General features: G+C 52.6%; 1 protein-coding gene across 4 annotated transcripts in view; it reads left to right on the forward strand.

Annotated features, from left to right (window-relative positions):
• The window catches only part of SLC37A1 (solute carrier family 37 member 1), a 75859-nt gene that overhangs the window by 23856 nt on the left and 36944 nt on the right, over window positions 1–15059 (forward strand). For all 4 annotated transcript variants that reach the window (XM_057306700.1, XM_048215156.2, XM_026498725.4 and 1 more), the window contains 3 exons: window positions 5690–5771; window positions 12841–12973; window positions 13643–13721. In XM_057306700.1, the coding sequence (XP_057162683.1) occupies window positions 5690–5771; window positions 12841–12973; window positions 13643–13721 (294 nt within the window). The remainder of the gene's footprint in view (window positions 1–5689; window positions 5772–12840; window positions 12974–13642; window positions 13722–15059) is intronic.

Consider the following 15059-nt stretch of genomic DNA (forward strand, 5'->3'; position numbering starts at 1 on the left):
CCGCCCTGTTCGTGACGGTCAGAACGACACACTGGGGGGAGACCGGAGGGACAGGAGAGCCGTGTCGGCTCCGAGTATGGCCCCACAGACTCCCTGTTAATTCCACGGAGGGAAGACATGTCGCTCCCCTGAGCGGTGGACGGCGGCAGAGGGCCCTTTCGCCGGGCGGTCAGTGCCAACATCACCGACATCCTGTCTCTGCTTTCGGATGCTCCGGAAAGGACTCGCGTGGTAGCTGTGTGTGGTTTCCTCGTTCCCAAATTAAGGACATCTGCGGACTAATTTCTATCTCAGATCCTGCTGCTCATTACTCTCCTCCAAGGCATTTGTTTCTCCTCGTTTGCTGGGACTCCGATTCATAACGCTCCAGCGAGGAAACAGAGACCGTGCTCTGCCTCTCCCAGGCTGAAGCAGGCTGCCAGTCATCTGGGAGCACATGCCGTGTTCAAGAACACGTCTGAGGAGGCCCTGCGGGTGCACACCTGTCCTGTGCTGTCATTGCCGAGATGCGCTTTCGCTTTGCCAGACACGTCGCTTTAGCCCCGATGCTGTTTTTGTGGTGCTGCTGGATGCGAACAAGGCCACGCTAGACAACACCACACAGTTAGCGGCACGGGGGGTGAAAGGGTTCGGGAGCCCGCTTGTAATTGTACGTGTTTAATATTCCCACGCCTTAATGGAACACCGAACAGAAGTACAAGTATCGGATTGCATCTGTGTCCTGAGGCTGCCGTAACAGCCCCGCACGCAAGAGAGGCTGGAAGTCAGAGACCCAGGTGTCGGCGGGGCTGCGGGGCTCCGAAGGCTCCGGGGAAGGATCCGAGGAAGGATCCCTCTGCCTCTTCCAGCTTCTGGGGGTGGCTGGCAGTCCTTGGCCTTCCTTATCTCAGCTCGGCCTCTGCAGTCACGTGGCCGTCTTCCCTGTCTGTCCCTGCATCTTCCCTGCCTTTATAAGGACATCAGTCATTGGATTTAGGATCTCATGCGATATGAGGTCATGCATGGGTTCAGTGTGGCCTCATCTTAACTAATTACCTCCGTAGGACTCAATTTCCAAGTAAGGTCACATTCTGAGGTTTTTGGACGGACTTGAATTTTGGGGACGTAGGATTCAACCCAGGGCAAAATGGATAATAGAAAACAAATATCATACACAATCCTGCTTCACAAAGGATAAGGGAAAGCAGAAAATGAGGATAGAATGAATTAAGAAGTGGGAAAAGCAATCAGGAAGGTTGTGTAGGATTTTGGTCCCGTAATCCCGGTAATCCCGTGGAGGTAAAATGTCTGCTCACTCTCCAGGACAGGTGTATTGACACGGTGCTGTGGTCAGACCTTCTGGAAGGGAACAGTCAGCCTGGGCTGCTTGCTCTTCTCCTCCCCAAATCCTGTATAAGCAAGATGAGGAAATGAAGGGAGAAAGGACAGATTTAGAAATAGGGGAACTAGAGTGGGCCCCGATGCCAGCTGAATAGCAGATAGGGTTTTCCTGTTTAAGAGACGTGGATTCTGTCTCCAGCAAAATTCCAGTTTGCTATGTAGGTTCACCCTTTGCCCCGACTGCGGAACAGCTTCTCCCAGAGGCCCTGCCAACCTGTAGGCCGTTACCCTCCCCAAAGAGGCTGATTCATCACGGGAAGTTCAGTTCCGTCTGGAACCATGTACTGCTCCCTCTGTGGCCCCTGTGCTCACGGGGCGTCCCCCAGCGAGGGGCAGTCAGGGGAACCTCCTTCATCCCACTAGGCCCTGCGCTGGTGAGAACGACCTGTAGAGCTGCCCGTTAGGGAGGGAAGCAGCAGCCCAGGGAATGAGCGTGGAGGCCCAGGGAAGGAGGATGGCCCAGAGGTGGAGGCCGCAGGCCCAGGTTGGCCGCTATGTCCTGATAACCTTAGACAGACTTTACCATCTAGGAATGCAGGGTGTATCGGGGCCCCTGGGGCTCTTCAGACATGATCTGGACACACAGAGGAGCTCTTTATTTCTGGGTTTGTTTATTCTATTTAATAAATACGTTAATGTGTTTAACAAGGATCAAATATTTATACGTACAATATTCTATTAATGTCTGGGTAGAGACTAGAGAGCATGAACCCAAGGCCCATTGAAGTAGAGCCACTCTCTCAAAATCCTTAGCTGGGGGACGATGAAATTCACCTTCTCCTGGTTGACGTGCAGCCATGAACCGGTATCATGGAGCATCCTCGAGGGCTCCAGACTCTTCTCTGAGACTCTGATATGGGAGGTGCTGGGACTGACTCAGTCCCAGAACACTGTTCATGCTCCTTGTGGAGATTGCAGAAGGAACCTGTGCCCAGGTGGGGTCAGCTCAGGGTCCCTGCAGAGCGGGAGCCCTGCTCGTGCCCTTCTGCCACCCGTACCTCTGCGGTAGCTGACTGTCCACTCGGGCGGGCACTCTGTCCCAAAGTCACGGGCCTTTGCAGGCCAAACAGGCTGGTTCTTCAGGGTTAGGGGCCGTGCCTCCTGAAAGGAGAGGCCGGCCTTGCCTTCCTGGTGGGGCCCCTGCTCTCCTCTCCTGCCAAATACTCTTCCCATTGACCTGTTTTCTTCCCCAAGAAGTACTTCTCTAGAGACTGGTTCAAACTTTGGGGCTGGAATGAACTTTTCTCTTCTTGCCCAAGTATCTTGTTTTCTCTGGTCTGTGATTCATTTCAGTCTTGCTCTTGGACTGCATAAACCAGGAAGAGCAGCAGGGCCTCAGGCCAGGCTTTCTTACGTCATCAGCCTTGTTCACAGCATGTCCGCGTCACTGACTTTCTCATGGAGGTCAGTGAGGTATTTATATTCCTGCCTTCTGTGTGCCCTTCTAAAAAGTTGCACAGAAGCTAAAAGTAAAAAATAGATGTGTTCTTAAATGCCCGGGTTACAGGCTTCTAAGAAATATGCAGTTAATTCTGCTACAAACCAGTTAATGGTTTCCATCTACTCTGTGAACTCTGCGTTCATCTTCTGTCTCCCAAATTTCTCTTTGATTGTAGTTATTTTTTAATGAACATTTAAATAGTTTCAATTTGCACAAAGCAAAAGTGGCAAAATTTTTAAGTATAGTATTATGGTGATGTTGCAAATAGGATTAATAATTGACATAAGATTGAGTGAGTAATATACAGCATAAGACAATTTAAAATAGTTGTAACGTATTGTTTGTTTTGATCGTGATAAGTGCCTGCACTCCTCCTTAATCCCCATCACCAAGTTCCCCCGTCCCCTGCCCCCTGTCCCTCTGGTGACCATCAGTGTGTTACGAGTCTGTTTCTTGGTTTGTCTCTCTCTCTTTTTTTCCCCTTTGCTCTATTGTTTTGTTTCTTATATTCCACATATGAGTGAGATCATACGGTATTTGTCTCTGACTTATTTCACTTGGCGTAATACTCTCTAGATCCATCCATGTCATTGCCAATGGCAAGATGTCATTCTTTTTTAGGGCTGAGTAATATTCCGTGTGTGTGTGTGTGTGTGTGTGTGTGTGTGTGTGTGTGTACACACCACATCTTCTTTATCCGTTCATCTGGCTGTGGACACTCGGGCTGCTTCCATATCTTGGCTACTGTAGATAACGCTGCTATAATTGTAGGGGTGCATGTATCCCTTTGAATTTGTGTTTTTGTATTTTTTGGGTGAATACCCAGTAGTGCCAATACTGGATGTAGGGTAGTTTTATTTTTAACTTTCTGAGGACCCTCCGTCCTGTTTTCCAGAGTGGCTGCACCAGTTTGCATTCCCACCAACAGTGCCCGAGGGCTCCTTTTTTCCCATATCCTCACCAACATCTGTTGTTTCCTGTGTTGTTGATTTTAGCCATGCTGACGGGTGTGAGCTGGGATCTCAGTGTGGTTCTGATCTGTATTTCCCCGAAGCTGAGTGATGTTGAGCATCTTTTCACATGTCAGTTGGCCATCCGTGTGTCCTCTTTCAAGAAATACCTGTTTGTGTCTTCTGCCCATTTTTAAATTGGATTGCTTGTTGTTTGGTGTTGATTGTATAAGCTCTTCATATATTTTGGATACTAATCCTTTATCGGGTATGGCATTTGCATATATCTTCTCCTATTCTGTAGGTTGCCTTTTAGTTTTATTAATTGTTTTCTGGGCTCTGCCAGAGCTTTTTATCTTGATGAAGTCCCAATAGTTTATTTTTGTTCCTATTTCCCTTGCCTCAGGAGACAGATCTAGAAGGATGTTGCCACGGCCAATGTCAGAGAAAGTACTGCCTGTGTTCTCTTCAAGGATTTTCATCTCTTCCGACCAATATCTCTCATGAATATAGACGCAAAAGTCCTCAACAAAATATTAGCAAACCAAAGCCAACAGTATACCAGAAAAATCATGTATCACAATCAAGTGGGATTTAGTCCTGGGATGCAGGGGTGGCCCAGTATTCAGACGATCAGTGTGCTGCATCGCATCGACAAGAGAAAGGATAAACACCATAGGAACATTTCAGTGGATGCAGAAAAAGCATCTGACAAAGTACCACACCCATTCATGATACAAACCCTCAGCAAAGTGGGTCTAGAGGAACATGCCTCAACATAATAAAGGCCATATATGAAAACCCCACAGCGAACATTGTACTCAGTGGGGACAAACTGAGAGCTTTTCCTCTTAAGGTCAGGAACAAGACAAGGATGTCCACTCTCGCCACTTACCCTACCTAGTGCTGGGAGTCCCAGCCTCAGCAGTCAGACAAGAAAAAGAAATAAGAGGCATCCAGATTGGTAAGGAAGAAGTAAAGCTCTCACTTGTTGCAGATGACATGATACTGTATATAGAAAACCTGAGAAGACTCCACCAAAAAACTGCCAGAACTGATACGTCAATTCAGTAAAGTCGCAGATACAAAATTAACAGACAGAAATCTGTTGCATTTCTGTACACTAATAAAGCAGCAGAAAGTGAAATTAAGAAAACAATCCCATTTACAATTGTACCAAAAACAATAAAGTGTCTAGGAATAAACTTAGGCAAAGAGGTGAAAGAGCTACACTCTGAAAACTATAGACACTGAGGAAAGAAACTGAAGAGGACACAAAGACACGGAAAGGCAGTCCATGCTCATGGATTGGAAGAACAAATATTGTTAAAATGTCCATAGTACCCAAAGCAATCTATAGATTCAGTGCAATCCCTCTCAAAATACCAACAACGTTTTTCACAGAACTGGAACAAACAGTTTCTTGAGAAAGAAAAACAAAACTGGAGACGTCTCAATCCAAGATTTCAAGATTCACTACAAAGCTGTAGTCATCAGAACAGTACGGTACCGGCACAAAAACAGACACACACATCCATGGAACAGAATAGAGAACCCAGAAATGGACCCACAACTCTATGGTCCACTCATTTCCAACAGAGGAGGCAAGAATACGCAACAGGAAAAAGACAGTCTCTTCAACAAGTGGTGTTGGGAAAACTGGGCAGCCACACGCAGACGACTGAAACTGGACCAGTTTCTTACACCACACACAAAAATAAACTCAAAGTGGATGAAAGACCTAAATGTGAGACCTGACACCATAAAAATCCTGGAAGAGAACACAGGCAATAACTTCTCTGACATCGGCCCTGGCAACATTTTCTAGATACGACTCCAGAGGCAAGGGAAACATAATGTATTCTTAATGCATCTTCTATTATTTTGTGTCATTCCCTACCTCTGTTTTGTGTTTTAGGTACAGAGCCTTCATTTTTATTTTGACATTTTTGCTGTATGCAAGTTTCCACTTGTCCCGAAAGCCTATCAGCATAGTTAAGGTAAGAGATCATGAAAAGCACCCCATCTCATATCCTGCCTGTAATTTCTGTAGGGAACTGGTAGTTACTTTAGGAACCAGTGTGGGAGTGGGGGAGGGGTGGGGAGGGGTGGGGGGAGGGCGGTGAGATAAATGGAGAAAACAGATGGTTTAGAAGCAGGCTGTCGTGCTTTGATTATTAGTGTCTCTTTTCTGAAATGAAAATTTTTGAAATGCTTTTAGGGTGTATCATTTTAGAGGTGATAAACTTTCAGTTATATTAATTGACAGTTGCAGAATCCTAAAGCTTAATTAAATATTTATCCTGTGAATTTCTCCTCCCAATATATCCCATCGTAAATTGTTCCCCAGAGCGCCTCTGCTGTCGTTGTGCTCTAAGTCTGGCTGTGAGGGTGGCTCTCTTGTCCTTAGAACCCAAGCTTCTGTGTGAGTGACGGGTTTGCAAGAAGTTGCTCAGCCGTCATTTAACTACACTTTGAGGAAAGAAGATTAAGGTAGACAAACCTACATAATAGCCAGTTCTAACTGGGGAAGAAGCAGGATCATTTTCTTACCCTCGTAGGAATGTCATCATTTTGCCTATAAAGTTTCGACAGGCTTTTGACTCTTGATTGTAGAAGGAACAAGGAAATTGTCCAGTGCCAAAGATTGCTTATTTACAGCTCGATTGCCCCCTCCCTCGCTAGTCGTGGGCAGGGACACGGATCCGGATCCCAGACTGTAATTCTGACCTTGCAGACACGCTTTCTCCATTCCCACCGTGTGGTCTTCAGGCCAACGGGAGAGGCAATGCCGAGCAAGGCTGTGGCTTCTGCGGACAGTTTTGTGTTCCCCGTTCTCCTGTAACGCCCAGTGGACGTTAAAGAGCATCCATCTGTGCAAAGGATCCTGTAATTCCCGCTTGACCTCCAGGAAGCAGGAACCTTCCATGCCCTCCTTTCACGGTGCTTGCAGATTTCTCGAGGTTTTGATACACCAAGTTTTAATGGCCATGGAAGTGTTTGCAGACCTTTAAAAATGTGGTTTTCAAAGGAGGGAACAAGAGAGAGTGGGCTTTAATGCACCCAAGCAGGACTCCAAAATCGCCCAAGGACCGGCCACTGCATTTGAATGCTACCACTCACTCTCCGTCTTCCTTGTTAGGGAAACGAACACACAGCTCAAGAAAGGGCAAGTGATAAAGCGGAGGAGACTGTCGGAGAGTCCCGTGAGCACCGTGGGGCTGGCAGAGCAGGAGTGGCTGGGAGCCTGCTGGGCTCTCAGGATGGAGCTTGGAGGGGGGAGGTGGACGCCTGGAGTGGCAGATGGAGGACAGGCCCTCACCCTGAAGCCGCAGGCTGGTGGCAGAGGCTTGCTGGGACGCAGGCAGTGTGGGGAAGGCGGGCTGGCCATGGCAGGATCTTTGCGGCAGGACAGGAAGCTTGGATCTGATGTGATACCGCAACAGGCCTCGTGTAGCCAGGAAGGGATGTGGCATTGTCGTGGGGCATCCTCCCAACTTCCCTGCTGGGAGCTTGGGGCCTCCTGATGAGCGGTGTCACGAGGAAGCAGGGTCCCGCCGGCTCTTCTGGAAGCATTCTGTCAGTCCTAGCGCTTGCTGAAGCCCGTGGCCTGACACGGTGCGTCTGTTCATCATTTAGCGGAGTCCTCACGGCGGCCTGGGGACTCAGGCGCCCTGTCCCCTCATGCAGGGCAGCGCCAGCTCCAGTGAACGCTGCGGGGTCCTGCTCTCAGCCCCAGTGCCACGGGGCCTGCAGGGCGTTGAGGACCCGAGTACGTCCACAGCCCCACAGCCAGCTTTTCTTCCGCACACAGAATTTCAGACTTAGCACCTTAGCTGTGCGTGGACCTGGATGGGCCCTGCGCGGAATCTCCTGAGATAGATAAGGGTGTCCCACCGCACACACCAACTTAACGTCACAACGCCTTCCAAGGCTGTCGCGTGCTTTAGCACATCGTCTTTATAGAACTGGAGCTAGGCATGGTTCTGGGGACCCAAGGAATAGTTTGAATTATCTGTAGTCTGTATTTCCTACTGCGTTATAAGCACAACAAAATGAAACCATATTTGCTTAGCTGGAATTGATCCCAGTGGTTGTGATTTATAAAATGGCTCACATTCTTTAATGACATTTGCAGACTGACACGACATATGTCATTTCAGTGTAACAAAAAGAAAGCCAAGGTGCCAGTGATGGCCCCGGGCCGGGAGCCGGTGGGGGTGCAGGCGCAGCCCTCCTCCCTCCCAGCTGCCGTCCCAGCCACCTGTGCCCCCCCCCGCCCGGGAACGGCAGCCCCAGCTGGTCTGAGTGTGAGTGCCCAGCCCTCTCTGCACACACACAGCTCAGTGACAGATGGACAGCAGCTGGGAAAGCTGGCGGTGCACACGCCGGCCCTGGGTGGGAGGGATGCTCTCTGGAAAGGCCAGTGCCCCGGGATGGATGCAGCAACGGAAGGCCGCTCCAGGCGAATGTCTCAGCAGTGCCTTTTTCAATGAACAAAGTCATCCAAGAATGTATGTGGAAAAATGTCCAAGAGTTAATGACCAAGGAAAGTGTGGAAAGGATAGCATTTTTAAGCCACTGTAATCAAATTTTCATGGTATTGCATGAGAACAGACTGAGAGGTCTGTGGAAGAGAATAGAAAATGCGGCATGGTGGACAGAGACGGTGGGAAAGTGTAGCTTTTTGAGCGAACGGTGGGAGCACAGCTGGCTATTCGACTAGAAGAATAAAATTGAATCCCTGTCTTATAAAAATAGATGGATGGATTAAAGGTTGAAGTGTAATAAATAAGTAAAATTCCAAGAACAAAATGATGTCCGTCTTAGGCGTGTGAAGTTGGCAAACCGGAAGGAGGACGGCCGGAGAGGGTGGAGACAAGGGGCCAGAATCTCGCCAACCTGGATGAGCCGTGTGCTAGCTTGCGAGTGGTCACCAAGGCCAGCGAAAGTAGCACTAGGTCGCCTTACACCCACCGTCTGAACACCTGACAGCACGCTGGCCCGGGTCACGGGTGCGAGGGCAGCAAGGGTGGGAAGGCAGCCAGGCGCCACCGATGGGAGTGCAGGGGTGCGGCCCTCTGGGGGCATTCCGTGAACACCTCCCGAAATAGAAGAACACGCACCCCTCAGCCCTGGAACTCCGGCCCATGAAAATGAAAGGGTCCACACTTGGGAGAGTGCGCGTAAGTGCCTGCATTGTAGCACTGTTTGCAATTAAAAAAAAAAAAAAAAAAAAAGGAAAAAGGGAGGAAAAAAAGCCCTGCATATTAGGTGACCCTAATCAGCAGGTGGAAGTCTGCGTAACTTATGGCCAGTCCATATTCTGACATGTGCAACCACTTAGAAGAATTAGAGGGGCGCCTGGCTGGCTCAATCAGAAGAGTGTGTGGCTCTTGAGCTCAGGGTCGTGAGTTCGAGCCCCACGTTGGGCGTAGAGATTCCTAAGAAAAATGAACTTAAAAAAATAAATCAGTAAACCAGTAAGTAAATAAATAAGCAAACAATTAAAAAAAAAGAATTAGAGCCACACCAGTTGACAATAGATTTCAGAAAGGGCTGTTTTGAAAGAAGAGTTCAGGTGTACCTAAGTCTGCATAGGATTCCAGTTTTGAAAAATAAGCCGTGAGCAGAAGGCGCCCCTCTCTCTCTGTACACGTGTGTCAGTGGGGGTGTGTGTGCGCCGCTGTCCCGTGGCACCCATGTTCCCTCGGAGCACCTGACCACACGTGGGTTCTGCCGTGGGTGCGGCCCGACTGTCCCGTCCTGCCGCAGCGCTGTCTCAGGCACCTGGCTGTTCTGACAGCAACCCGCAGGCTCCCAGTTCTGGGGACTGGAATTCCCGGGTCCGGGTGCCCGCGGGTGGGGTTCTGGTCAAGTAGTTACTCTGTGACGTTGCTCAAGTTGCGAGCTTAAACAACAGCCTTCCCGTGTGGGCCTCCGTGGTAGGATGTGTGCCTGCGGCTGTGTGGACACGTGTGCGTGTAGGACAGTGTCGCCTTGGACGGCCGTGCTCCCCGCAGATCCCCTGTGGTTCCCTTTCACTGCGCACTGCTGGGGTGAGGGCAGCGGGGAGGGGCCAGGGCTGGAGCGGGATCTGCGGGGGGACAAGTGCAAACGCCCCCACCCCACCCCTGCCCGCCCGTCCCCCCACACCCGCATTGCTTGGGGCTCTGGCTGCTCACTGTGTCCTCCCATCCTGCAGACACTGTCCTCCCCCACCCCCGCCCACACTTTCCAGGCCCGTGGCATTTGCTGTGTATTTTGTTGTTGCTGTCACACCGTGGGTCACACGGACGGTGCTAGACGGCCTCGAGGATCGTGTACCGGGCGCGCTCCACGCCATGTAGTCTTCTGATCGCTCAGCTTTTAGTGACCGCCTGCTGTCGTGTGTGGCTTGGTTCATGGTATCTGTTGACACACTCTGTGAACATTGGCAAAGGCGACTGCTTTTGTGAAAGTGAAGGGCTAGTCCCCCAACGCCATCACGCCGTGGAACGAGCCCGTTCACCCGCTGAGCATTTTTCTGATAGGTTCATCTTGGTCTCACTAATCCTTAATTTCCCCTCAAACACCAAGTTGGGGAGTAAAACTCACTGAAGTATGACAGTGCAGCAGTGTTGTTGGAAAGCAGGGTGCGGTGATGCAAGCGTCCCGGGGCCCTTTGTGGCAGACAGCATGAAGTCCTTCCTCGCTTTCGTGCAGCGGCAGAGGGGTGGAGATGGCGCTTCCAGTGTGCGGGGGCGGGCTGTGAGTGGGGGACCCCCTGTCCACGGCTGCCAGTCACCGCGCCCTGGGTCCTCCGAGAGGCCAGCGGGGGAGCGGTCCCCACATGGTTCATGGAGGCGGGAAGTCAGCAGCTTGGTCCCCGGGGTGTTTGGGACAAACCAAAACAGAAGTGCTTTTCTGCTTGTTTCTGAAACAAGAAGGGATCCTTCCCAAATCTTTTCTGTTTCTCACAACGGCTGCTCCCTGGGAATCTGACCTGATGGGAGAGGATGTGGAAACCGTGTTTGGAGCAGGGGTCTACACCCCCCCCTTGCTTCCGTGTAAGGCCCTGCGCATGGGCTCCCTCTCAGCAGACGGTCCCCCCACAGCCTGCCTGCAGCTTTCTTCATGGCAGGTGAACCGGGAGGACAGTGAGGTGCAGCCTGTGGCCCAGGGAGAGGCTAACTTCTGCAGGCAAAGAGGGGGAGCCGAGTATAGACTCGGGAATGGGGAAATGTGAGACTGCCTGCTGCGGGAAGGAGGGGCTCAGCCTCCCCAGCCTCCCTCCGGAGTTCCTGCCGCATGCAGCTGGGCGAGCCCGGAGCGCAGGCAGGGGCAGAGGGGGCTCTGAGTAATCCAAGGAGGACGACAGGAAAGTTACTTAGCAAACACTTAACTGAGTTTGTAAAGCGGAGCCCTTGGCTAGTTTTTAGAGCAATGTTTGGAATTCTAGCAGAATGGCCAGTGATGACGGCAAACCCACAAGACCACAGAGTGACCGCGTCCCGTGTGCCATGCCAGGTCTCAGTGGCGTGTGTCCATGCAAAACCAGGAGGTGTCCCGCCCAGGTTGACCACAGCCCTGGCAAGGGCAGCCGCGTGGAGGTGATCCTTTTTGGTGACTCCCTTCTGAAGAAACGGGTGCCGGCAAAGGAAGGTGGTGGGCAGGACTCCGGCTGCTCCCTGCCTGGTGCACCGAGGTGGAGCTCCTTGCCTGCTGCCCCGTGTCCTGACCTGGGGGGAATGCTTTCCTGGTACCCCCCAGCCTCCTGCCTCTCTCAGGTGGCAGCCCAGTAAAGAATTCCCCTTTAGGGCTCTGCTCCTGCTAAGGGCCACCTCGCTGACCTTGAGGATGCCTCCTTTCTGCCCTCATCTGGAGGATTGCTTCCTCTGAGCCACTTGGAGTAAAAAACCCAGAAAACACACAGCAGGTGGCAGGGAGCCCCGGGGGAGGGGACTGTCAGATGCATGGAGGTTCCCCCATAACACGATGGGCCCGGGCCATCGTGTGGCCCTTTTCTGGAAGTGGGGTTCATCTTCATAAAGAACATCCTGTGCCCTGCACACGTGCCCTGTGACCGCTCCTCTAGCCGTTCCTGGCACCTCCGAGCTCCACTGCAACAGTCGCCTTTTCTCACGGGTCGCCCTGTCCCAAGCACGTGCCGACACGTGGCGTTCAGCATCACCAATCCCAGCAAGTACTCTGTGGGTGAGGAGGGGTGGCCCCGTCTGGGGGCGGGCACACAGAGGCAGGGGGAAACAGCTTGCTCGGGCCCCCACACCTGTCAGCCAGAGAGCTCCCGAGCCTTACGCTTCCCTTCCACCCGAGTGCCCTTGCCCCTGGCCTGCCTGCGGGCTCCGTGGACAGCTCGGTGGGCTGGTGGCGTCCTGCCCCAGCCGTTTTGTTGTTTTCTTGACGTATGACTTGTACACAGTAACATCCACAGATCTCAGGGGTCTAGCCTGGCAAACATTTACAAGCTCGCCTGGGAAATCATCACCTAGGCTCGGGTCCGGCCCCTGTCCAGCTCCAGCTCCAGGCTCCGTGTGCCCTGCCCCCCATCGTTACCCTCATTCGGGTAACCAAAGCCCCACGAGTGCCACCGAGGGTCCGGTGCCTGTCCTCTAGGGTCATAATTGAAGTCCTGCCATTTGCACTGCCCGTGTCAGGCTTCCTTTGTGTGACACTTGTCCGCATCGTCGTGCAGACCTGTGGCTTGCTCTTGTGCTTTGCTGGGCAGCGTTTGGTTATATATACCCAGTGCAAAGCGTCCGTTCCTCCGCTACGGGCCACGGTGCCGGGATGGCAGCAGGTAGCATCCAGCCGTATGGCTGCTGAGAGCGGTCGTCTCTGGGGCCCCACGTGGGCCTGTGCTGGCTGTGTGTGTGTTCAGGGCTGGGCGTGGCGGAGGGCCCCAAGAGCCTCACTCCCTGCAGGGACTCAGTGGGTCTTGCAGACAGACCACCTCCAGGGGGCCTCACTCTGCTGGAACGTGGTTGTCCTGGGCAGGCTTTCGGCTGCGAGCCCGCAGGGCCTCCCTGAGTGCACGTCTCTGGCCTCTGACACCTGCGGATGTCCTAGGGCGAGCTGCACAGGTACTGCGCTACCCTGCACGAGGGCCAGGTCGGGTTCAGTAGCTGGAGCCGGAAAGCCAGTGGCACGCCCCTCCGCCAGCCAGCAGACAACGAGACGGACTGCAGCTGGGCCCCGTTTGGTGAGTTCTCCATCCCTCCCCGCACCCCACGTGTGCACTCGGATCTGGGGTTCCCGAAGTGCCCCGTCCTCCGGCTCCTCCACGGCTGAGCAGTGGGCAGCCGGCTGGGCGCTGCCAGAGTCCCGGCCTGGCCCATCTGAGCTGCAGTAACCACGTTCTCGAGCGTGACTGCCGGGCTGGGGACAGTCGTCTCCTGTCAGCTGGCTCTCCTTCCACGGCCACTGCAATCTAATGAAGATCCCTTGTATTTTGTCTGTGTCGAGCTGCAAGAGGATTTGCAAGCATCAACCGTGGGGGACAGCGGGGAACCCCCAGAAGCAGGGGGCGGGGGCTGGCCTGGGGCGGCCGAGGAACAGCCAGACTCGCACGGGAGGCTAAGTGAATGCACCACGTGCGCCCCGTGAATGGTGGGAATTTCCTCTAATCCAAATAACGTTTGTTTAGTGAGTACATGAAAATGTGGCCACTTTCTTTCCCTTTGTCAAGAAGCTAACCAGATGTTCTGCCAGGTTTTCTGCGCTGGAAACGGCCCCATTCTCCTTCCGGGTGCACTGCCCAACCATACAGGGCACGCGTGTGTATTTTATCATCCTGCGCCAGAACAGAAACCGGTGTTGAGTGTAAAGTAAACAGTACTCACTGTTTCCTGTTGATTTTCATCCCGTGTAGACCAGGACAACTACCAGCAGCTGCTCGGGGCCCTGGATTACTCGTTTCTGTGCGCCTACGCCATTGGCATGTACCTGAGGTAGGTTGGCTTGGGTTCTCCATCCCTTGCTGGTTCTCGTCCGTTTGGTGCAGAACGTGTCCGCAGGTTGCTTCCCTTCCTATCTCTTCTCAGAGACGAGGGCGCAGTGAAAGCCAGTGTGCACGGGGTGCTCTGGTGGTCAAGGCGCCACTGCAAAACCGCACATTCAGATGTCCCTGGTATTGTGGCAATCGGGGCGGACTGTCCAGGGATGGCGCTCAGGGCCCTGGGGTTTCAGATGCACCGTGAGCCCTGCCGCGATGTCGCCAGAGACAGGGTACTGGTGGCTCCCAGGGACGCTCCGCAGAGTGCATCCTCTCCTCTGGTCTCTGGGGCTTTCGTCTGTTCACACGTCCCAGATTGCCCCCGTCAGAACAGGTTACACACCTGGCTGCCCAGCTCGGCCCCACAGGGCACCTCACCGCCCTCCTTGCACTTGGGGCATGGACCTCAGAGGCATGCTGCTGGGAGTGAATCCCGGCTCTAGCGCTGGCTCACACAGCTTTGGGCAGGTTACTGCCCCTCTGTGGGCCTCAGTTTCCCCTTTATGAAGTGGGGAGAACGGTAGTTAACTCACAGGATTGTGGTGAGGACTGAATGAGCTAATACATGTAGAATGCTCGGACCAGAGCCTGGCCCGCGGAGCGTCCCCAGCATCTTTCCATGTGATCGTTAGCCCATTCTGAGTGGACCCAGGAAGGTGGAAATGATATGTGGGTAACAGGACATGTGATTGGCTGATTAAAAACTGGCATTGTGTCAGTCCAGCCAAGTTTAAAAAAAAAAATTGTAGGGAGTAAGGCCCTGAGCTCAAGAGGCTTTGCTTGCAGAGACTTAGAGATCTCAGAGCTTGGAGAATCTTGGGAATCCCTGTAAATGCTTAGCTTCTTCCCTGATACCCGCCCAGTGTGTGGCATCGTCTCGACCTGCCCCCCACCGCCAGCTCTGGGCAGTGATCGGTGCTCAGTCAGGCGGTTTCTGTTGATGGAGTGGATCCCCCCCCCCCCCCGCCGTATTGTATTTGCACAGCACTGCAGAACTTGTTTGAATGAATGAATGAATGAGGACGGATACGGACGCCTGCTGCATGTGCCGCACAACAGAGCACAGCCCCGCGGAGGAGAAGGCCATGCGCGCATTACGCTTCGTAGGGCCTGAGTTGCCACGACGCGGCTGGCCATATGCCATCTCGAGGTCAAATATTTATGCTCCAAAGACTGCAGTCTTACCGGACACCAATAACCTGTAGTATAAAAAGACCCAAAGGTTGGAATGTGTTTTTCTCAGTTACTAGAAAATAGTATTTACGTGTGGTTCTCAGCTGGGAGTGATTTTGTC

The sequence above is a fragment of the Ursus arctos genome, unplaced genomic scaffold (genome assembly GCF_023065955.2).
Source record: "Ursus arctos isolate Adak ecotype North America unplaced genomic scaffold, UrsArc2.0 scaffold_4, whole genome shotgun sequence".
In the NCBI taxonomy this organism is placed as follows: domain Eukaryota; kingdom Metazoa; phylum Chordata; class Mammalia; order Carnivora; family Ursidae; genus Ursus; species Ursus arctos.